Source organism: Nyctereutes procyonoides, unplaced genomic scaffold (genome assembly GCF_905146905.1).
Source record: "Nyctereutes procyonoides isolate TBG_1078 unplaced genomic scaffold, NYPRO_anot_genome, whole genome shotgun sequence".
Lineage (NCBI taxonomy): Eukaryota > Metazoa > Chordata > Mammalia > Carnivora > Canidae > Nyctereutes > Nyctereutes procyonoides.
This window is the reverse complement of record NW_026575046.1, coordinates 47,984,163-48,008,206: the sequence shown is the minus strand read 5'-3', so window position 1 is coordinate 48,008,206 and position 24,044 is coordinate 47,984,163. Positions and strand designations below refer to the sequence as shown.

Below are 24,044 nucleotides of genomic sequence, written 5' to 3'. Positions count from 1 at the left end.
GGTCACACTTCCTGGTTCTTTGTATGGAGAGTGATTGTATCATAGACATTCTGAATGTTACAGTCTGTAGACTCTGGGTCCTGTTACGATCTAGAGAATGTGACTTCTTTATTTTAGCAGGTAGTCTGATCCTGTTAGGTTCTGACCACAGGTTCTGTCTTAGCTTCTGTGGGTGGTGGCTCCAATCATAGTGTGGTTTTCAAAGCTCCTGCTATAAAGGAGGATTTAGGTCTGTTTGGCCCTGCTCAGCTCTGGGCAACTTGAGATGTGTGTGGGCACATGCACAGAATTGGGGTTTCCCTCCTGCTGCCACCTTCTCTCTGGCATTCTTCCCACACACTCTGACCTACACAAGCCCCTTTTTCCTGGTCCTCTGGCCAGAACATGAGGTTTCTTACAGAGTTTTAGGTACCTTTCCCACTGCATCACTGTGTGGGTCTGGGATTGGTGCAAAGCCAGGAGAGCAAAAGGAAAAAAATTAAGAAACTAAAAAATTAAAAGACTCGCCCCTCTCCTGGCCCCTTCTACAAGTTTTGACTCCTCTTATGGTCACCTGTTTTTTGTTTACTTTTCAGAGCCCTCAGGTAGTTGTTTTTGGTATTTTATCCAGAGTTTTTCATTGTAGTCAGCAGGAGAGAGAGGCTGCTTTGGCTTATACTCACCATGCCAGAAGAACTCCCCTGGAATGTTCTTTTGACCATGGACAGTATTTTTTCACCAGCTGCTCCTAAGCACCCTGTCAGTGAGTTTTGGGGTGTCAGGCACCTTAAAGGTGTGGACTCCTCAGAACTGTCTGAGGAACTCTGGGTGCCTTAGAGAGAAATGTCATGCATCTCTTCTCCCTTTTCTGTCATAAAAGACAGAAGCCCACTTCCAGCTGGCTTGAGAACACTTAGTGGCCTCTGACCAGGAGGGCAGACGTGTCATGAGGAATCCTTCCTTTTCATGTTTTGGCATTGCTTCCTGACATGGATCTTCGTCTCAGGCAGGCCCCTCCAGGGACGCCCACTGTGGCCCCCATCCTTCCACCTTCCAGAGGATGGTGGCTTTCCTTGATAGTTCAAGCACACATCCTAAAGCTCTCAGTGGCCAGCGAGGGTCATATGCTCATCTCTGACTAGTCCCCGAGGCCAGGGCTGGGAATATGGTGGAGGACTGCCTGCATCATTGCCCAGCCTAGCATCAGGGTGCGGTGGGGGCTGTCCACTCCACCTGCACCTCAGGAGCTGGGGAGATGGGACCTAAAGTGTGCATTCTTAATCAGGGAGAGGGCACCCCTAAGGGGATAAAAATATCTTTGCTTATTATAGTGGTTTAACAGATTCATGGTTTGTCTGTGGGGTTGATATTTCATAGGGGTGGGTGATTAGGAAGAAAATGTCTAGAAAGACTTGTAAGGGGACAGTAATGAAAAAAGGTTGAGAAAGGCTGCCCTGAAGGAAAGGGAGGTGCTGCCATGAGAAGGGAGCAGGACACCAAGCAGCCAAAAGCTGTATCTCTTTGTTCTGGGGGGACCAAAACCAGAGCCAGCAGCAGACAGGAGTAGGCCAGGGGGGGCTACCTGTCAGAGGGGCTTGATGGAGAGTGGGGTTGGGGGCCAGTGTCTAGGAAGCTGAACCTTGTCTTTGGTCTCCCTGACCCAGCCACTCTCTGCTGTTTCTGGTGCAGGTGAAGAACGAGGTGGAGAAGCTCCCCAGGCAGCAGCGGAAGGAGAGCATGAAGCAGAAGATGGAGGAGCACGCACAGAAAAAACAGCTTCTCGTGAGTCCTTGCCCCACCTCAGTCAGGGAGTAGAGGCGTTGGAGAGTGACAGTGACCATGAATGATCAAGTTCTCTCTTGGTCTATGCGCATGCTTTGGTCCTTGAATACCCATCTCTTATTTTGAGTGCTTAAATCCAGCTGATCCTTATTAGCACCTCCCCCATGCAGCCTTTCTTGATTGCTCTCACTCCAGCTGGAAGTGAGCTCCCCTGCTTCTGGACACCCCAGCCCTTTACATCTACCTTCTCCAAAGCATTTAGTGACTCCTGCCTTGTCTTAGGGTTGTTTGTATGTCACATCTCCTTGAATAACCCAGTATATCCACCTGCCCACTTGGCATCTTTTGGAATCTCAGATGTCAAACCCATGATCTCCCAGACGCAGCTCTACTGTATTCTGAGGGGATCACTGTCTTCCATCCTGCTGCTAGGCCAGAAACCTTGTCATTCCTGGCACCTCCTTTCCCTCTAACCCTTTATCATCTTCTAAAGCGTGGACTTTTTTTTTGTTTTTTTAAAGCTCCAAACTATCTCTGGATATTTCCACTTGGTCAGCATCTCTGACTCCCTAGCCATAGTCATCTTTTGCCTGGACTGCTACAGTAGCCTCCCAGCTAATCTCTCTGCTTCCTCTCTTGCTCTCCTGCAGTATTCTCTCCCACCAGCCAGTGTAATCAATATGAATTCCAAATCTGATCATGTCACCTTCCCCCATAGCCTTGTGTCTTGAAAACCTTCAGCAGCTCCCACTTTGCCATAAGGCCTCCTCATGTGCTTACAAGGCCCTGTGGGTCTGGCCCCTGCTGGCCTCTCCCAGCTCAACTTAGTCTACTCTGCCCCAGCCTCACCAGTCTTCTCTGTGGCCCTTGTCAGACCACATGCTCCTTTTTCTCCCACTTGGGAGTCTCTACATTTTGCTTTTGCTGTCCCCGAATGTACACTTAAAAATGCTTTGTATATTATCTGGTTGAGCATTCATGGCTTACCAGGGTAGGTGCTGTTTGTTTTTCCCTTTGCAGAGGAGGTGACTCTGCAGTTAGCAGTATGGGGCATGGCCCCAAACTCAGTCTGTCTCCAGACTGTGTTCTCTCCAGAGAACACTGTCCTACAACCTGTCCCTTGATACTATGATCAGAAAAAGAATTCAGGGCTGGGGAGGATTGGGGAGACGGCTCCTATCCCCACACGGAGAGAGCAGATTGGTTCTTTAAGGAGGCCATTTTGGCAGTGGCATCTAGAGACTAATCCTGAGGATAAATCATCAGAGAGGCTCACAAACAGCTACCAGAGTGTGAAGAGCAGCACCGTCTAAAATAGAGACGATCTGGAAACAACCTATTAGGTATTGGGTGAGGAGTCCTTTTACATAATTTTTGTGGAATAATAGATGTAAACATGTTTATATAGATAGACTAAACCAGCTCCTGGGTGATAGGATGCATGGGGATTTTTGTTTCTACTTATGTGTTCCCTAAAGTTTGTAGATTTTAATTTTTAATTCATTATTATGGGAAATTAAAAACATAAGCAGAAAGAGGTATAGTAGGAACCCCCTCATACCCATCACCTGATCTCAGGAATTAGGAACTCCTGTCCACTTACTTCTCCAATATTCTGTATTATTTTGAATCAAATCCCACACGTCATATCATTTCACCTGCAAATATCTCAGTATGTATCTCTAAAAAAAATCCACAGTACTGGGACGCCTGGGTGGCTCAACAGTTGACCATCTGCCTTCGGCTCAGGGCGTGAACCCAGAATCTGGCATCAAGTCCCACATCGGGCTCCCTGCGAGGAGCTGCTTATCCCTCTGCCTGTGTGTCTGCCTCCTCTCTCTCTGTCTCTCATGAATAAATAAATAAATCTTTTAAAAAAATCCACAGTAATATAAACATACCTAAAATTTAAATATTTAACAATAATTGCTTAATGACATATTTGCAGTTGAGCCATTATTTACATTTCCAATTGTCTCATGATTTTTTTTTCCATTTGATGTTTGAATCAGGGTCCACATAAAGCACACATACAGTTGGTTGATGTGTCTCTAAGTTTCACATTTCCCCTACGTATGTTTTCTTTGCTGCTCATGATGAATTCTTCTGTAATAACAGTAGAGGTCGAGATGCTGAAGCCAGTGCTGAAGGTCTGCCCTCCTCTCTCCCACACAGGACCGAGACTTCCTGGCTAAGCAGAAGGAGGACCTGGAGCTGGCGATGAAGAAAATCACTGCTGACAACAGGCGGGAGATCTGTGACAAGGAGCGCGAGTGTCTCACTAGGAAGCAGGAACTCCTTCGAGGTGGGTGCCAGAGAGTGGGTAGGTTCTTCTTCATCCTAAAACCAAATAGCATCCTTCAGGGAAAAACATGGGGACAGCCCCTACTGAAGTCAGCAGTGAGGCTCAAATACCAGTTGTCACCGACATTACTTGACATTATTCCTGATGTTGAGGAAAGAAGCAAGCAAGTAAAGTGACGCAGAGTGAGTAGAAATTGTAAATAAGTATGCTGGGTGAATGGGGATGGGGACAGAATTGAGCCCCTTACTATAGCTATCACGTATTGAGAGACTGCTTTGCCAGGCTGTGTGCCAGTCTTCATGGCCCAGTCTCTTTGAATCTTCACCTTCACACAACCAGGCGTTTTTGTGGATGAGGAAACAGAGACTTGCAGAGCCACTATGCTTTGCCTGGGGTTGCTCGGCCAATGAGTGGGTGGTAGAGTAGGCCTTGAATGTGGATCACCTCTTGAAGCCGAGCTCCTTACTACCCTGGAGTGGTAGCAAGGTACCTCTGACAGGTTGTACTCTGGCAGGTCCTTCACAGCATGAGACCTTCCAGAGACAACCCCAGTGCAGGCTACTCCTAGAGGGAGGGCAGAGGAACTCCTGGGGAAGGAGGGCTTCTGTATTTGGAGTCTCTAGGATAGAGCTCTGAAGGGCAGTAGGGCTTAGGGTTTTTCTATAGCCCCAGCTCTATCTCCTCTATGCCTAGCAAATGTTTGGTGTGGTTTTGTGGAGTGTTCAAAGAAAGCGGACTTTAAATGGCCCAAAATCTGTTATGTTTAAAACAATTGGATGGATGAAAATTTGAGTTTGGTGCCTATGGGCTTTTGAGCCACCAGTCCAGCCTGTTGCGAAGAAGTAAACACCATAGGGCCAATGTACAAGCATCGTCTCTGGCTTACTGCGACAATGAATAAGCTTCAGCCAGGGCTTGATGGCCAATGCAGCTAAGCAGTGTATACCCCTCAGTACTTGGGTGTGGGGGAGTAAAATGGGGTCCTTGATGTTCTGAAAAGCCACAGATGTTTCAGGAAAGCCCTCATTTTCTGTTTTTGTCCCATGATGTCTGGAAGAACCACTCTACTTTTGGGACAGTGGTTCTGATTTTGGTCAGAAATCCAAATCACTGTTCTGATGTACTGTGGGCAGTTACCGTTTTTCACAGATCAGGAATGCAGTGAAATAAACTGACCATTTTAGTGGCTTGAGCACAACCCACTCTGTGTCTTGCAGGGCATGAGGTCTTCATCTGACACCAGCTCCCTGTCCATGGCTGAGCAGAGGATTAGTTAACAGACTTCAAATCAGAAAATCCCAGATACTGCTGTCTCAATAACGTATATATAAGGGATGTGCAGTGGCCAAGAGGGTCTCACCTATTTTCCAAAGGAGGAAATAGTGACAAGAGGGCTGTCCTATCTTCTTCACGGGGTTACACGAGCCCTTCCCAACACTGAACATAAACATGTCTCCCAAGAACATTTCTCTCTCTCTGGTATGGTTGGCAGAGGCAGGAGCTGAGGCCTGGATAGCATCTGCTACCTGTCCCAAATCCTAGTGAATAAGCTGGGTTCCAGCCTAGGTCTCTGGTTTCTCTGGCTGCTGACTCTAGTCACTTCCTGGTGTACCACACTCCTGGGAGCTATCATCTGATGCAGAGCAGGGCCGGGCCGGGCCCAATGGGCTCTGGCCATTAGCATCTCATCAGGTCTCATTCTTCACAGACCGGGAGGCAGCCCTGTGGGAAATGGAGGAGCATCATCTGCAGGAGAGACACCAGCTGGTGAAACAGCAGCTCAAAGACCAATACTTTCTCCAGCGGCATGAGCTATTGCGCAAGCACGAGAAGGTGAGGTCCTTGGCTGGGTAGGGCACCAGGGCTGCCACCAAAAGATGTCGTGGCACCGTGAGGCCAAACCATCTTGGGGTGCTACTTGAGTACCATCTGTGCTCCCATGGTGAGGCCTGGGGAGGTTCCTGGGGGATGTCCTGCCTCAGGTGGAGGGGCCAGGAATAGGGGAAACTGAGCAGGGAAGCAGATGGCGGCTCATGCACTGATTCAGACATCTTAGGGTGTCTTTCCATTTTCCCCTTATCTCTCTTTTTCACATACATTCCCTCAGATTACTTTTAAACTTAAACACCCCCTCTGGCTTCCTCTGCCAGGAAGTCTTCCTTCCTGAAGGCCGCCTAAGACCAGGCAAGGGCCCCTGATCTGTGTGGCCAGAGCACCTTCTACTTCTGTGTAGTTTCTGTCTTGGTTTGATCCCCTTCGTGGGAACAGAGACAGAGAACCAAGGTCTGGATGTATGGTCAGTGGCTAATTATAATCCCTAATCTAAATGTAATGATGGCAGTCAGCTTAGGGCTGTGGTGGTTCTGAATAAGGGTGCCCAACCTGGCTAGGAAGTCAGGGGAGGCTCCTTGGAAGAGGTGATGGTCATGTCAAGTTTTGGAATACAAATAGGTGTTATGTGAAGAAAAAACTCAAATTTATTAAAACTTTTAATTGACACCCGCCATCAAGAATGATGAACCATTGGGGCACCTGGATGGCTCAGTGGTTGAGCATGTGCCTTTGGCTCAGGTCGTGATCCCAGGGGTCCGGGATCTAGTCCTGCACTGGGCTCCTTGCAAGGAGCTCCTGCTTCTCCTTCTGCCTATGTCTCTGTCTCTCTCTCCTTGTCTCTCATGAATAAATAAATAAAATCTTAAAAAAAAGAATAACGAACCATCCCTGTTAGTGTACATTTTTCTCTGAGGTAGTAGCTTTAATGGCATGCCACCAGAGATTAGATGAGAAGGCATTTAGAAGGTGAATATCCAAAACATTAACAATAACAAAAAGTAACATTTTCTGTTCTTGCTTTAAAAATTAACAGTAGGGGATCCCTGGGTGGCTCAGTGGTTTAGTGCCTGCCTTCCACCCAGGGCCTGATCCTAGAGTCCCAGGATTGAGTCCCATACTGGGCTTCTTGCATGGAGCCTGCTTCTCCCTCTGCCTGTGTCTCTGCCTCTCTCTCTTTCTCTGTGTGTCTCATGAAAAAATAAATAAAATCTTAAAAAAAATAAAATAAAAATTAACAGAAGTAAAATGATACTAACTTTGCTCTGCTAAGAGCCACAGGGGGCCATATGGATCCTGGGCTCCTGAGTTGAGTGTGGCAGCCTTGGGCCTCTCCTCACACCCCTGGGGCCAAGAGCACACTTGACTTCAGCTCCTGCTGGCTGTCCTCTCAGGAGCGGGAGCAGATGCAGCGCTATAATCAGCGCATGATAGAGCAGCTAAAGATGCGACAGCAGCAGGAGAAAGCACGGCTGCCCAAGATTCAGAGGAGTGAGGGCAAGACACGCATGGCCATGTACAAGAAGAGCCTCCACATCAATGGCGCGGGCAGTGCCTCTGAGCAGCGCGAGAAGATCAAGCAGGTGGGGGCTCTGTGGGTGTATTAGCGTGGGGACAGATGCAGGCTTGGTGAGTCCTGAACCTTATGTGGTTGTGGAAATAGAAAATACCGGCTGCAGCACAGGGTCTTGGAAGCTGGGTGCCAGTTACACCCTGGAAGCCTCATAAGCCCCACAATGACGACCTCTGCCCCCTGCCCTGTTCAGATGCTAGTGCTTCAATCCTGTGGCTTCCTCTGCTGGCAAATCCCTTCCTCTCATCTGCCAAGCCCCTACTTGGGTGTCACCCATGTGTCTTGGGGACACGGGAGTTGGTAGTCCTGGGCTCCTGTGATTCCTGTGTGGTAACAACATGATGTTGTGTCCCCACCAGCCTGGGTCTCTGCTCAGGCCATAGCCTGAATGGTATAGGGCACTAGGGCTGTGCACAAGCCAGACTCTCTGATGGGACCTTCCAGAACAGGGTGGAGGTGGGCCCCCCGGCCAGTCTGTGGCCCTCTGAGGCACTCACCCTCTCTCTGTTGCAGTTTTCCCAGCAAGAGGAGAAGAGGCAGAAGTCGGAGCGGCTACAGCAGCAGCAGAAACATGAGAACCAGATGCGAGACATGATGGCACAGTGTGAGAGCAACACGAGCGAGCTGCAGCAGCTGCAGGTACAGCCTTCCCTGCCCACCTGCCCCCGCCAAATCTCAGGCTGCCTCAGTTTCCCTCAGGGCAGTCTGCTCTCAGGGACCAAAGACTCTACAAATGGGGAAGGAGTCTCCTCAGAGGAGCTTGGGCGAAAAGTTTTAATCCTGCTGTGTAATGTTGGCCATCTCCTTCCATCACCTCCCAGGCTATAGATCCTGCGTCCATAGAATGGGTATGGGGTGGGGGTGAGAATTCCTATTTTGTAAGATTGGAATGAGGCTTTGTAAATGAGATGACTGAGCTGAAAGTGCCTTGCCTGGGGCCTGGCAGTGGCATGCTGCTAGATTTTTTTGGTCATCACGGTGTCTTGGGACAGGGTATCCTCATATCCTAATACCAAAACCAGACATTACAGGTAAGGAAAAACAGCAAACCAATATCTCTGATAAACATGGATGCACAAATCCTCAACAAAATATTAGCAGATTGTCTGCAACAACATATAAAAATAATTCTAGACCATGACCAAGTGGGCTTTAATCTCAGGCTGGCTCAACATTCAAAATCAATGTAGGGCAGCCCGGGTGGCTCAGAGGTTTAGTGCCACCTTCAGTTCAGGGCGTGATTCTAGAGATCCGGGATCGAGTCCCATGTCAGGCTCCCTGCGTGGAGCCTGCTTCTCTCTCTGCCTGTGTCTCTGCCTCTCTCTCTCTCTCTCTGTGTCTCTCATGAGTAAATAAATAAAATATTTTTTTAAAAAATCAATGTAATCTGTAACATCAGCTGGCTAAAGAAAAATGACATGATCCTATCAACAGATGCAGAAAAACCATGACAAAACCTAGCACTCATTCATGATAACACTCTCTGTAAACTAGGAATAGAGGGGAACTTCCTCAACTTGATAAAAAACACCCACAAAATCCTACAGCTAATATCATCCTTAATGGCAAGAGGCTCAAAGCTTTCCCACTGAGATCAGGAAAGGGTATCCTGGTATTGCCAACCTCTTGGTGACCCTTTCCCTAGGGAGATCCTGACCTCTTCAAGATTCCTGAGCTTGCCCCATACCTGAGGGGCACCACCCCAGGAGCTGGTACTTGGAACCCCCTTGTGGAGAGCAGGGCATTGCCATACCTGAAGGATGGGCCGGACTCAAATCTCTGTGATCTCAGGAAATTGCTTGGGCTATTGGACCACTTGTCAATTTCTGGACAGGCAGAGGTGTGGAGGAAAGATGACAGGCATTGAAGCCTGTCACGTAGGGACTCTGCCATTTGTCGCTATGTGAATTTTAGGCATCCCCCTCACCTTCTGCATCTGTTTTCCTATCCCTGCCTCATGAGGTTAACTGGGAGGATTAACTGAGAGAAGCCATATAAAGTGCCAGGGTCCCAGCTCTCACAGGTTACAGGTACTCCATGCTGCTAGAGTACTGTTGTTTTTCTTTTTTTTTCTTAAGATTTTTTTTATTTATGCATGAGACACACACACAGAGAGGCAGAGACATAGGCAGAGGGAGAAGCAGGAGGAAGGCTCCTCACAGGGAGCCTGATGTGGGACTCAATCCCTGGACTCAGGATCACTACCTGAGCCAAAGGCACACGGTCAACCACTGAGCTACCCAGGCATCCCCCTAGAGTACTGTTTCTAACTCCATCGATTTCTAAACTCTCCAAAGCCAGAGCTTGAAACTCAAAATGAAAATCCCCCAATGGGTCCCACTCTTCCAACCCAGTAAGGTTGAAGGCACTTTCCCCTTGCTTTATAAGCTCCTTATAAACTACAAGATTGATTCTTTGTGAGGAATCAACAGGGACTTGACTCTTCTGCCTGTGAGAAATTCTAGTTAAATTTTGTGAGGCAGATAACTTAGAGAACAGTAAAGTTGAGAGTGTCTCAGTCAGGTCCGTGTCTTCATCCTTACCACAGATCTCTTCTGAGGAAATGATACACAATACAGAAAATTATATAGTTGATATAAATATTTTTACATATAGATTATCTTAGTTCTGGTTGCTATAACAGAATACCAGTCTGGGTGGGTTAAACAGCAATTTATTTTCTCATAGTTTTGGAGTGTAGAAGTCTTACGGTCAGCTGCCCTGTGTGGTCTGATGAAGCCTCTCTTCCTGGCTTGCAGATGGCTGCCTTCTTGCTGCATCCTCACATGGCAGAGAGAAAAAGAAAGCTACGTATCTAGTGTCTCTTCTAAGGACACTAAATCCCATCGTAAGGGCCTGACCTCCAGGATCTCCTCTAAACTTAATTATTGGGATGCCTGGGTGGCTCTAGTTGAGTGCCCGCCTTCAGCTCAGGGCGTGATCCTGAGTCCTGGGATCGATTCCCACATCAGGCTCCCTGCATGGATCCTGCTTCTCCCTCTGCCTCTGCCTCTGCCTCTCTCTCTGTGTATCTGTAATGAATCAATAAATAAAATCTTAAAAAAAAAAAGACAACAACAACTTATTTCCTAAAGGTCCCACCTCCAAATACCATCACACTGAGGATTAGAGCTTCATCAAAGGAATTTTGGGGAGACAGTTTAGTCCAAAGCACAGAGTACAGTGCTATTTAACATAGTGAAAACTGGGTTGCCTGGGTGGCTCAGTGGTTGTGTGTCTGCCTTCAGCTCAGGGCGTGACCCCGGGATCTGGGATCAAGTCCCACATTGGGCTCCTTGCGAGGAGCTTGCTTCTCCCTCTGCCTATGTCTCTGCCTCTCTCTCTGTCTCTCATCAATAAACAAAGTCTTTTTTTTTTTTTTAAATAGTGAAAATTAAGAGCAACCTAAGTGACAAAAAGTAGGGGAATGTGTAAGTAAATTTGATGAATCCACACTGGGATATTCTGTAGACATTAAAAATGATTATGAAAAATATTAATTGTTGTAGAAATGTTTATATTATAGTGTTAAGGGTAAGGGGGAAGCAGGTTTCAGGAATGTATATACAGGGTGAGCCAGACAACATCTAGGACATCTAAATTTTTGCAGTGGTTGCCTCTAGTAGTGAGATTAGGGGACATTTTTATTTACTGTTAATAGTTTTATTGTTTTATTAAAAAGACATATATTCATGTTGAAAAATTCAAACAATGCAAAACACAGAGAAGGAAGCTGGAAATGACTGCAGATCCCATCATACAATAAGAACTGTTAACATGAGTATTCTGAAATATTCCTTCAGGCATCTCTTGGTTTGTACATATTTATATGTATAGTTTCATCTAAGTTATAATCAAGGAGAAGAAATAATACATGAATAATGCTGGTGCCATCATGGCTACAGCATGAGGTATGTTTCAACCCTCTGCATCTCTGTCTCCTGAGTTTCTTACCTGTTCTGCCTGAAATTTGTTCTAGAATGAAAAGTGTCACCTCCTGGTAGAACACGAAACCCAGAAGCTGAAGGCCCTAGATGAGAGCCATAATCAGAACCTGAAGGAATGGCGGGACAAGCTTCGGCCACGCAAAAAGGTAACCATGCCTGGGCTTGTGGGCTTGGTGGTAGGCTCTTCTCCATGTTGAGTCCCAGGTCTGCCTAGGATGTGAATATAGATATATGTAAGATACAGATTGATAGATTTACTTTAAGAAATTGGCTCATACGATTGTGGATGGCTGTTAAGTCTGAAGTCTGCAGGGCAGGTTGCAGGCTAGAGACCCAGAGAAGGGTTGATGTTGTAGTTTTGAGTCCGAGGGTGGTCTGGAGGCAGAATTCCTTTTTCCTGAGAGGGACCTCAGTCTTACGGCCTTCAAATAGTTGGACAAGGCCCACCCACATTAGGGAGGGTAGTCTGCTTTACTCAGTCTACTAAGTTAAATATTAATCACATCTGAAAGTTCCTTCACAATGACAACTCAATGGGTGTTTGACAAACTAACTGGGTACCATGCCTTGCCAGGTAGACACATAAAATTAACTGTCACAGGGCCTCAGCATGGTCATTTGTAAAGTGGAGATATGAATATTGTACTGTACTGTACAGTGTTGTGCAAGAAGTCATCAGCCAGCCCTTAGTACAGACTAGGGACATACTCATTTCCTTCCACTCCTAAACTGAGGAGACAGTTGCCCTAATTACCCTTGATCAAGTATCCTGAAGCCCTGAGGTTTGTTCTGCCATCATATATCAGCTCCACTTGTTCTGTGGTCTTGACAAAAGGCAGCTGCCCACCTCAGCTATATAATGGAAGTCTTTGAATTGAGGCTTCCCTACCTGCGCTAATGGAGCTTTCTGGCTGGAAGCTGGCCAAGGGTCCTAGACCTTCCTGTTAGCAGGCCCGTGTTTATCATTTTCTGTAATCATGGTCTTTTGGGACTTTTGATACTTGACATTCAAATCAATAATGCTCCTGCTGACATAGGTCGAGTCTGGTATAAGGAAATAAATGTTCACCTGGTTCTCTTCCCTTGGCACATCCTGAGAGGGAGTTTGAAGATGAATGATCACATTGCCTTTAGCAGCTGCCTCATATTTCTAGGGCACCTGGGCTTAGGGGAGGTACCACAGTATATGTCAGGGGAGCTGCATTGCATTTTGCCTATGGGGGCTGCTATTTTGCAGAATTCTTTGCAGAATTATCTGTCATTAGCTGCCTGGGTTACTGTTGGGACACTGAACCAGAAGTGATATAAAAGTTCTTTTATACTCTTGGATTATAGTCCACAGTCTTGAGCTGTATAGGGGAGCAGAAGAGATGACTATACGCTGTGGAATAGTTTTAGAAAAATTCAGGCTTATTTCTTTCAAGCATGTACAGAATATCTGGTAGCACCAATACAGTATTGCTTGGGTGACAGTAAACAGAGTAAGTCTTCCCTTCTCAGCCCTGCTTTTTAGGTCTATAAAATGTAGATAACGTTTCTTCTGTTAAAGCAAGTATAGTCAGCTATTGTCCATGGGCCAAATCTGGCCTACCCTCTGTATTTGTAAATAATGTTTCATTGGATTGGAACACAGCCAACCTCATTCATTTACATATTGCCTATGGCTGATTTTGCACTACAAGGCAGTTAAGTAGTTGTGACAAAGACCTTGCAGCTAGCAAAGTTTAAAGTATTTATAATCTGGGGCAGCCCCGGTGGCGCAGCGGTTTGGCGCCGCCTGCAGCCCAGGGTGTGTGATCCTGGAGACCCGGGATCGAGTCCCACATTGGGCTCCTTGCATGGAACCTGCTTCTCCCTCTGCCTGTGTCCTGCTTCTCTCTCTCTCTCTCTCTCTGTGTGTGTGTGTGTCTCTCATGAATAAACAAATAAAATCTTAAAAAAAAAAGTATTTATAATCTGGCCTTTTACAGAAAAAAGGTTACAGACTCCTATCTTAGGTTATATAGCTAAAATATGTGGTAGGTGTTCTTTTACAGTGCTTCAGAGCACAGGCTTTGGGGTAAGTTTAGCTTCCTTATCATCATTCATGTATTCACTGGAGTAGCAATTCTAATTTCCTTCAAAACTTTTGCTTTGTATTCACAACTTTACTATGACTATTTGGTGCAAGATACCAGATTTTGGCCTATGTCAAGTTTCAACACTGACTTCCTCGCTAAGCTTCATCATTTCTAGCTTTTGATTTGCAGTGAGAGCCAGGCGGTAGATCTCAGTGTTTCAGAGCTTTAACTCTGAAGTTAGAGGTAGGTTCCCATCTTGGCTATGCCCCTAGCTAGCTGAGTAACCTTGGGCAAGTGATCTAAGCTCTCTGAGCTTCAGTTCCTCTATCTGTAAGATGGAAATAATAGTCCCTGTCTCAAAGGGTGAAGACTGAGAAAGATGTAATGTACTTAGTGTAGCACCTGACACATAGTAAGTACTCAGTAATTATGACCCATCAGTTTTTAGTTTAATCCTCACAACAGCCTGCTAGATAGGTAATGATTTTGCCATTTTACACAGGAGGAAAGGTGACATGTGAAGGCCACACAGCTGGTTATAAGAAAGCTGAGTACTGTGAAGCTCATGTTTTTTCTAGTACACTTTGCTTTCTTTTTAATTCCATGCCTCAAGACATTTTTCTGGTAGGATCCAGTTTATTTAGATAAACTTACATGTGCCCCAGGGAAGCTCTTGCAGGAATGGTCAACTAGTCAGTCTGCTTGGAGTTACCTAATGTGCCTTTATAACACAGAGAACCCCTATCCTACCACAAATTTTCAGAATCAGAATCTCAGGAGGTAGTGTGAAGGCTTGTGTATTTTAAAAAACGATGCTCTGGATGATTTCTTTGGGGGCAGTGCAGTGCCCTCATTAGGAACACTGTGTACTTAGACATTTCTGCTTCTGCTGTTAAATCTGCCCATTTTCTACTTTGGGTCTTTCTCCATTCATTTGCCTGTTTTCCTGCCAGGAGACTGGCATCTGCCCGCTCCCCCCACACTGAGATGGCATTTCACCAAACTATAGCCCTTGGCCCATAGCAAACTCCTGTATGGTTGTAGCAGAAGGAAGCAAGAGGTGGTACCTATATTCTGGGTGACTGGCTCTGGAGAAGGAAAGGGAAGACCCAGTTACCCATGCACTAAAGGCCTGGGGGGTGGATTTTCAGAGAAGGCCACTTTGGTGGCGGTCTTGTATTTGGGAGGCCTGTGCCCTACGGGATCTGACTGAGCTCTGTCTGCCCTCTCTCTGTCCTAGGCTCTGGAAGAAGATCTGAACCAGAAGAAGCGAGAGCAGGAGATGTTCTTCAAACTGAATGAGGAGACAGAATGCCTGAACCCTACGACCCCAAATAAGGCCACGAAGTTCTTCCCCTACAGCTCTGTGGATACTTCTTAACAGCCCCCTGGGGCTGTGGCTGGCAGGCTGGTGGGCCTCCAAGGCCCACCCATTCTCTGTGAACAAGTAACTCAGGACCCCCTTCCCTCTTGCTTCCATGCCAACTTGAATCCAGCGCCTTGCCTTGTGCTACCCCAGCTGTGCCCAACAGACCCTTCCCAGTGTTCCTTAATTCTCGCTCACTTATGGAGTGCGAGGTTTTATTATGTGTTGCCCGTTTCTAATGTATGTTCTCTTTGAATCCCACATCCCCTTCAAGTTGTAGTGATTTGGGCTGCTTGTGGGGTCAGCGTCTGGGAGGAATGGTGTTCTGCAGCCTCGAGGCCCTCCTATTTGCCAAAGCACCAGTTTTGCTGCCTGTGTGCATGAAGTGCTACAACTGGTAACAGTGAGTTTGTCCATATTGTGATTCTTGCTGGCTCTTCAGCCATTGTAGTATCAGACAATAACTATGGCTCTCAGTAGCCATTTTGGTTCCTAGTGAAACCTACCCTGCAGCCAGCTGCTCAGGGGGTGCTCTCATCCTTCCAGTAACCTCAATTTGCTTTCCTCTTGAGACAAGGCCATATCTACAACAGTGGGATGGAGGAGAGCCTGAACAGATCATTCTGCTGGTCTTGGGTATTTTGTGCCATCTTGTGCCCCACCTCTCCACCTCTGCACACGTATACATACACACACACATACATAGGGCTTGGCCCCCTGCCACTACCCAGGCTTGCCTCTGCCCTGGGCCTCTTGTGTCAGCTGGGCTGAAACACATTCACTGCCTTAGCCTGTGCCCCTGAGCATGTTTAGGTGAAACCACTGGTATGAAGTGTGCTGGGTACTGGCACAAATGGTACAGGCTGAACTGCCAGTCTGTGATTCCCTCTGGCCCCTGTACAGGATCCTGTGACTGTGCCTAGGCTGTTCCTGTCTCACACCTGCCCATCCTGTCTGCAGGTAATATGGGAAGGCTGTTTTCCTCCGCCTCTCCTAGCAGGAGTCTGGCCTTACACTTGAGACATAGGCTGGTAGTCACTGGGATTTCTCTTGAGGAAGAAAAAGCATTAAGGAAAAACATAATGCTTCCTGCCCCTAGCAACACAACAGATGCAAAGCTTCTGTATCTCAGATGGAATTCTGGGCCTTCAGGTTACTCAGCTGGCCTCCCACAGATTGTGATTCCCCTAGACTGCAGGATGCAGATGACCCAGTAAAAGTAATACTCAAACAGGCATTCAGTTTATCTACAAAAAAACCTTTTTTCACTTTGATCTCTAATTTGAAGGAAATATAAATGAATGGCTTCTACAGGAAGATACTTGCTTTAAATAAAACTAAAGGCGATTTTGAGGAATCATATGGATGATGTATTAAGTCTGGGTACTGTTTTGCTGGTGATGGAGTGGTTAACACCCCTGAAGGACTTTTTCCTTCACTCCTACTAAACATTTAAGATTTGATGCTTTGACCTAAAGCAATTCTCTTGATGATTTTTTGGCACTGGTTTAACTGGATCTTGGGGAGGTGGGGGACTTGGGGTTCCCAAGGCTTACAAATGCAGTGAAGATGCTCTGGGGGTTGTGGTAAGGCAGTGGTCCTCTTAAGTTAGCGAACATTCAGCTTGCCAGCTTCAGTATTTGACCCAGATGGGACAGTTTTCTGGTCTTACACAAATGGGACAAGGGAAACAATTGGCTCCTTTTATTCTTTTTGGTGCACAGGTGCTGGGAAAATGTGAACTAGCAGTAGTGTAATTACAGAACACTGACCAGGTACCACCAGACAAGGCCAGCACTGGCAAATGGTCAGGCGGGGCTGATTTTGGCTTTGTTTACAGAATTGCCTTTTGCAGCCTGGAGTGTAAGAATGAGTATTAGGTGAAATGCCAGTTTCATGGTTCAGATGAAAGTCTTTGATTATTCCCCTATTTGTCTTGTCGTTCACATGACTCCTTGAAGGAGTTACTGCTTCCCTGTTTAGTGCTGCCCAAGGCCTGATAGCTCCCCTGTCCTTTCTGGATGAGGGCTGGCTGGGTCCTCCAGCCTCATGATGGAGCCAGCATGCATGCCCATCAGTGAGAAGGCTTACACAGTATTCCTCATGCCCTGTGCTAATGTTTTCCTCTGTAAGGGACAGATGGAACTGTTTCTTGTTTTCAGTCCAATTTTGGCAGAGTAAATATAACTAACTTATATTTTCCCTTTATAAAGGATAGAAGTTATTTTTATGTCATTTCAAAACTTTATACAAAACTTTTGTAAAATGTTTTCTGGAAAGTTTAACTGCGAGAATGTAAATATGCTTCTAATAAAATAATAAGGTGAGAGACTATTTGTGTTTGTGGTTGTTCTCTTGGATTGGGGTGGCAACAGCAGGGCAGACTTAATCCATATTAGCTAAGTGAGAAAGGGTTTGCTGTATTCTGAGTACACTGGTCTTTCCAGGTCACACAGCCAGTCTGACTTTGGGGTGGGTTTCTGTTTTGTAAGAAGTTATATGTGTGTGTATGTTCGTGTGTGTGTGTTCTGTATAGACATTTAACATTAACATTCTTATTTAATATCAAACATTTGACCACCAGGGTTTTTCACGTATTAGCTTATTAAATCCTTTTAACAACCCATGAGGAAAACTTTGTCATTCCTATTTTATAGATGAAGAAATGGACATATAGGGCAAGAGGAAGTCTGGTCCAAACTTTACAACATTGGTAAATGATACCTATGAAACTCAAACTTAGACCTCCTAGAAGCATTGCCTCCACCACACCTCCTCTCCCACTATCAGCTGCCCATTATGCTCAGTAAAAGTCACACAGGCACTCAATGACTAGCTGCTGTATTTAAAAGCATTTTCTGCCATGCCTCTAAAGTCCCATTCAGGGTTTCTTAACCTGGGGTCCACAGACTTCCCCTATTACTAAGAACTCAAAGGGAAGAATTCAGGGTGTCTTTGTCCCTGGATGGGAAAAGATTTGGTGTTTAGTTTGACTTACCTCTAACTGAAATTCAGTACTTGCTGTCTGTATGGATGTAGGCAACCAACTCTAGTAGTATAAGTAGTCCCCGTGACTGTGCCAGCAATAGAAATCAGAGATTTCATCTTATAATACAGGTGTGCATACATCTCAAAACTTTGTTCATCACTTTGAAATAACAGTAGTTATTTGGTCAATCACTAGGTCCTGTTACGATTGAGATGTATCACATTACATATACATACATATATCTATAAGGAATATATATAGGTTTTCTAATATACTGATGCCTATATTTCATTATGATTAGTTTCACTTGTAATCTATATGCTTTACATTGTGCATTTGAAAATATCCTGAGAAGGGTTTTACATTCTTTATGGAATGCCACCCTACTCTGTCTATGGCCCTGAGCTGTCACTGTCCTAGAAATCTGACCAGCAGGTGGCGGTCCACTGTCAGGGTGTCATAGGTCTGTGAACTTGGTGTGTTGGTGGGTAGGGTTGGTGCAAGCAAACTAGCAGCTGGCATGCTTCCCATTAAGGGACAGAAAAATGACTGGGGTTCCCAGGAAAAAGGATTCATGAGATTGGTGAAGAAGACAATACATTAAGGGATACATGGAACTTGAGAAATGAGATCATTCACACGAACTGATACCTCTTATACGCTAAGTGCTAGAGATGCTGAAATGAACACAACCCTGACATTGCCTTCAAAATACTTGTCCTGCTGAGGAAACAGACCAGAGAAGCAGAGTGTTCAGGCTGATAGAACCTTGGAGAATCAGGGAAGAGCTCCTAGAGGCAGTGACACTGAATCGAGGAGGACAAACTACTATGAGCCAGAACATATTCAGGAACCGAGGTATGAATGGCTGCAGAGTACAGAGGCAGACCTTGCATGCCTGGGCTCAAACTGACCTTTACCAATCTAAAGGCAGTAAGAAGTCTGGGAAAAAGTTTACTCACGGAAAGGACAGTTGAAATCATGACTGTAGCAACTCAACAGACCAGCTGAGGAGAGAGAAGGTTGATGTTGAATGGGAATAATGGCCTACAAAGGTTGGAGACTTCAGGAAGGAACGGACACACTGCAGGCTTTGCAAGGGCAGGGAGTAAGACTAGTGGATTCCTAAGCATCCAGGACCCAGCATGTTGCAACCCCGAGATACTGAGTCTGGGCTTCTTGTGCCATTAAAGGTCTGAAAAGGGAGCAGCGGTGGTCTGGGGGCTGTAGACTGGATGTATATTAGCCCACATGGAATCAGAGGTGGTGACTAGGTCTGATTAACCACTATGTTGCTAGTTAAAAACAAATCTGAGAGTTCTGCTTCCAGTGATGGTACATGAGGTAATTCAGACCAGTCCTCTAAAACTGAGGACAATTAGAAAAGCTGAGCAAAAATATTAAATATGTCTACTTGAAGGCACAAGAGATCTGTAAGACAGTGAAGACTTACAAAGCCAGGATTGAAGAAAGTATGGAAGGTCAGAGAGATGATTCTGGTATTTAATTCTGAGAGGACTTACTGATGTCAGAGAGGATACAAATGTGGAACTCACTGAGGGCCAGGATCTCTGCAAGGGGAGTTTGTACATGTAGTCCGTACAATGGTCATGTCTGGTGCCCCTCATGGGGATCCTACTTCTCCCTCTGCCTGTGTCTCTGCCTCTCTCTCTGTGTCTCTCATGGATAAATAAATACAATCTTAAAAAAAAAATCCCAAACCTCCATTATCTGTGTTCTGGGTTCTTCAGCTCGTTGTGAACATTTGCTTTCCGGTTTTGTTTGTTGAAACTATTTGGTAAGTCGTCCTTCTGTGTATAAAGGGAAAAATCCATGATTCTTGATTTTACACCATGATGGAATTATTGGGGCCCCTGTAGATGATTTGTGTTAGGGACTCTAAAGGCCAAGATGAGTTCTACCTGGTCTAAAACTCTCTGTATGTCCTATATTTTAGTATATGTGCTGCCGAAGCGAGCACTGTATGTCCTATAAAGACTCCTCCCCCTTATATGTAATATAGCCACTATGGATGAGGATCTTGTGTGCTTTTTAAGATTTTATTTGAAAGAGAGACAGTGTGCATGTGAGATAGCATAAACCAGGTGGAGGGGCAGAGCATGAGGGAGAAGCAGACTGTCTGCTGGGCAGGACCCTGGGATCATGACCTGAGCAGAAGACAGGTGCTCAACTGAGCCACCCAGGTGCCCCAGATATTGTGTACTTTTGGAAAATGAGTGAACTTTCAGATAATTTGGAATTGTAGTGGCCCCTCTGAAGGAAACTTTAATTTAGATAAATCCACCTTAATCAACACCCTTGAAAAGGGAGGATCAAAACTCTCAGAGACAATGGAATATATTCTTTGATTGGTATGTAGAAGCTTCTAAAAGGCAAAATGACTCAGAAAATAGTTTTGCAGAATTATTACAGCATGCAAATAAAAAAATCTTTAGTAAAAAACTTTGGCCATTTAACCAGGCAGTCTTAACTTAGTCTCTCTGCCAAATACATTTCTGGATCCAGCTATTCTTTCGAGTTTTGTATTACTGTACCTGAGACATAGCAAAAATTTTAAAGAGAAAATATAAGATCTCTGTGTCTTATGCATATCATGCATATGTGAGATTTTTAAAATCTATTTTTTTAATTTATTTTTTATTGGTGTTCAATTTGCTAACATATAGAATAACACCCAGTGCTCATCCCATCAAGTGCCCCCCTCAGGGCCCGTCACCCAGTTACCCACCCACCCCCCCAGCTCCCTTTCTACCACCCCTTGTTCGTTTCCCAGGGTTAGGAGTCTCTCATGTTCTGTCTTCTTTCTTATATTTCCCACTCATTTTTTTTTTCCTCCTTTCCCCTTAAAAGGGACCTATTTAATTGGCTAAAAGTGAAAGAAACACTTGTATAGGGATCCCTGGGTGGCTCAGTGGTTTAGCGCCTGCCATTGGCTCAGGGCGTGATCCTGGAGTCCCGGGATTGAGTCCCAGGATTGAGTCCCAGGATGGAGTCCCAGGATGGAGTCTCACATAGGGCTCCCTGCAGGGAGCCTGCTTCTCCCTCTGCCTGTGTCTCTCTCTCTGTCTGTCTCTCATGAATGAATGAATGAATGAATGAATGAATAAATAAAATCTTAAAAGAAACACTTGTATAAATTAAGTATTCCTAAAACTCAGAAATATATAACCTAACCCAAATGTTTTCCAAGTTCACATGATATGGAATAATCTTTGACAAGCCGAAAGTAGTTTAAGTTTGTTGGTTTAATAAATACAGTCATGTATTCAGAACTGTCAACATAAGTGTAATGCAAATATGCAATTTTTTTTTACCTGGGCTTACAAGTCAAATAAGTTCATGCTAGATTTATGTTGCAATATTTGCCAAGAAGAAATAACTTAAAATCTTGGTTAGCAGTTTCATGTCTAACCTAAGCATAATTGTTAAAAACAAGTAATTTAAACACATTTAAATAAGTTTATATTAAGTTAAACTATGTAATGAATACTCATTAATTATATAGGTCATTCTCAAATAAGATACTGAGACACTGATTGCTACACATGTTTATCTACTTTTTATTTATTATTTTACTTTTAAGTAGGCTCCATGTCCAGGGTGGAGTCCAAATTAGAGCGTGAACTCACAACACTGAGATTAATACCTGAGCTGAAATCAAGAGCCAGACACTTAACTAAGCCACCCAGATGCCCCTAATTTTGGCTTTTTAATTTTTACAGAGACAAAAGATATATGGGTCTATAAATATTACATTGAAAAGGCATACTGCAAAAACATATATCCCTAAAAATTATAAGTTTTTATAACTGTGTATTTATAAGTTTGCTAACCTTATTACCTATGGGATGCTAATATATGAAAGACAGTTCAGTTACCTGTGCCTTCGTATTCACTGGAAGGTACAGGTTATGAATAGTTAAAATCTATAATCAATATGTAAAAAATAAACCTATTAGAAACAGTAAAAAGGAAGCAATTTTGTATACAAAATGTGGGAAGAAAACCAGGTGTATTTATGTGCAGAGTATGCAAATATAGGATGTATTTTCATTATGGAAAAAGAGAGTACTGTTGTCTAAAATAAAATGATTGGTTGTTCCAGAATAAAAAGTAAAAAGAGTGGGATAGAGCCTAAATGGATATAGAGAGTTGCAGAAGGTTTGTGGAAAAGAAATTTTATGTTGTGAGATCACAGCTGGGTAAAATGGAATAGATATACTATAAGGGTTTTTATTTTTAAAAAAGATTTATTTATTTATTTTAGAGTGAGTGAGTGTGCATGGGAGTGCTGGGGAGAGGGAGAGAGAGAATCTTAAGCAGACACCCCATGGAGCATGGAGCCCAATGTGGGGCTCAATCCCAAGACCCTGAGATCATGACATGAACCAAAATCCAGAATCAGATGCTTAACTGACTGAATCATGCAGGCACCCTTAAGGGTTTTTTTAAAATGAGTGTGTTTATAAAAAACTATGGTTTAATTTCCTTTCATCTGCTAAAAGGACAAAGTTTTCTTGGACTCTGTTCTTGATAAGATTATAAAAGGTTTTCTTTACCTTTTAAGTAATTTTCCTAGAAAAAAAAGATTCGATGTTTTATCAAATAATTTTCTGGGGTTCATGTTGTCTTTACCATACATTTGATTACTTAAAAAAACACTGAGTCTTCTCTATTAAAACAGTTGTTTTTTGTTTTATAAATATACAACTTTCTGTGCTTGCCTTTGAAATCTTTTCTAAATTTTATTTATTTATTTTAAAAGATTTTATTTATTTATTCATGAGAGACACAGAGGGAGAAGCAGAGGCACAGACATAGGGAGAAGCAGGCTTATCACAGGGAGCCCGATTCAGGACCTGATCCCTGGACCCTGGATCATGCCCTGAGCCGAAGGCAGATGCTTAACCACTGAGCCACCCAGGCATCCCTGAAATCTTTTTTTTAAAATAAGATTTTATTTATTTATTTGACAATGAGAGAGAGGAGGAGGAGAGAGAGAAAGAAAGCAAGAGCACAAGCAGGGGGAGTGGAAGAGGGAGAAGCAGACTCTCTGCTGATAAGGGAGCCTGATGCTGGCTCAATCTCACAACCTTAAGATCATGGCCTGTGCTGAAATCAAGATTTGGATGCTTAACTGGCTGAGCCACCCAGGTGCCCCAATTTTTTTTTTTTTGACATTTTAAACAAACTTCACCAAATCAAATTCTGAATGTAGTCTTTTTGAACATAAATTAACTTTGGGATCTTCCTGAGAAACCAAGAAAAATCTCAAAAGATGTGCTCTCTCTCCATATAAAAGAGAAATATTAATTTACTTAGGCTTATTTGATATATTAAACTGCATGGGAAATACTGCCAAATAAAAAGCAATGCTTAATATTCTTCGATTATATTCATATAGTTATATGTTATTAATGTAACTGCTCCAGAAATTACACAAAATTCCTAAAATTGTAATATGTTCTAGTATGTTATCAGTGATAATTCCAGTTATTATTTTACAGTACTCTATACCACAAAGATAACAATCTTCTTCTAAATTGTATCATTTTTTAAAGGCAAACCCTTACTAGATCTTTAACCAAAGCTATTTTGAAGTCTTGTCATTCACAGACATTTATTGTATTACTCTTGATTTTTTTCTGGAAGCATTTACAATCAACTACAAGGGCAAAAATGCTTCATCTTCAAAAAGATTCATGGAAAAGATCATCAGTATTCTAGAATACCAATTTCTGATAACTTTATTTTTAATTTTAGATTTTATTTATTCATGAGAGACAGAGAGAGAGAGAGAGAGAGGCAGAGACACAGGCAGAGGGAGAAGCAGGCTCCATGCTGAGAGCCCGATGTGGGGACTTAATCCTGGGATTCCAGGATCACGCCCTGGGCCTAAGGCAGGCACTAAACTGCTGAGCCATCTGTCCCTTCTGATAACTTTATATTTATTTATTTATTTATTTATTTACTTACATTACTTACTTATTAAAGGTTTTATTTATTTATTTGAGAGAGTGACAGAGCAAGCAGGAACAAGGTGGGCGGGATGGGCAGAGGAAGAGGGAGAAGCAGACTCCCTTCTGAGCAGGGAGCTGATGCGGGGCTTGATCCCAGGACCCTGGGATCATGACCTGAGCTGAAGGCAGATGCTTAACCACCTGAGCTACCCAGGCGCCCCTCATAACTTTA

The 24,044-nt window shown here is 44.2% G+C and overlaps 1 protein-coding gene across 1 annotated transcript in view; it reads left to right on the top strand.

The window, feature by feature from the left end:
- STK10 (serine/threonine kinase 10) overlaps positions 1-17,166 on the top strand; it is a 111,499-nt gene extending 94,333 nt beyond the window's left edge. The window contains exons 13-19 of the mRNA XM_055325302.1: positions 1,669-1,761; positions 3,937-4,066; positions 5,775-5,899; positions 7,291-7,479; positions 7,983-8,108; positions 11,449-11,562; positions 14,717-17,166. Coding sequence (XP_055181277.1) covers positions 1,669-1,761; positions 3,937-4,066; positions 5,775-5,899; positions 7,291-7,479; positions 7,983-8,108; positions 11,449-11,562; positions 14,717-14,857 — 918 coding nt within the window. The 3' untranslated portion in view covers positions 14,858-17,166. The remainder of the gene's footprint in view (positions 1-1,668; positions 1,762-3,936; positions 4,067-5,774; positions 5,900-7,290; positions 7,480-7,982; positions 8,109-11,448; positions 11,563-14,716) is intronic.
- The last annotated feature ends 6,878 nt before the right edge of the window (positions 17,167-24,044 follow it).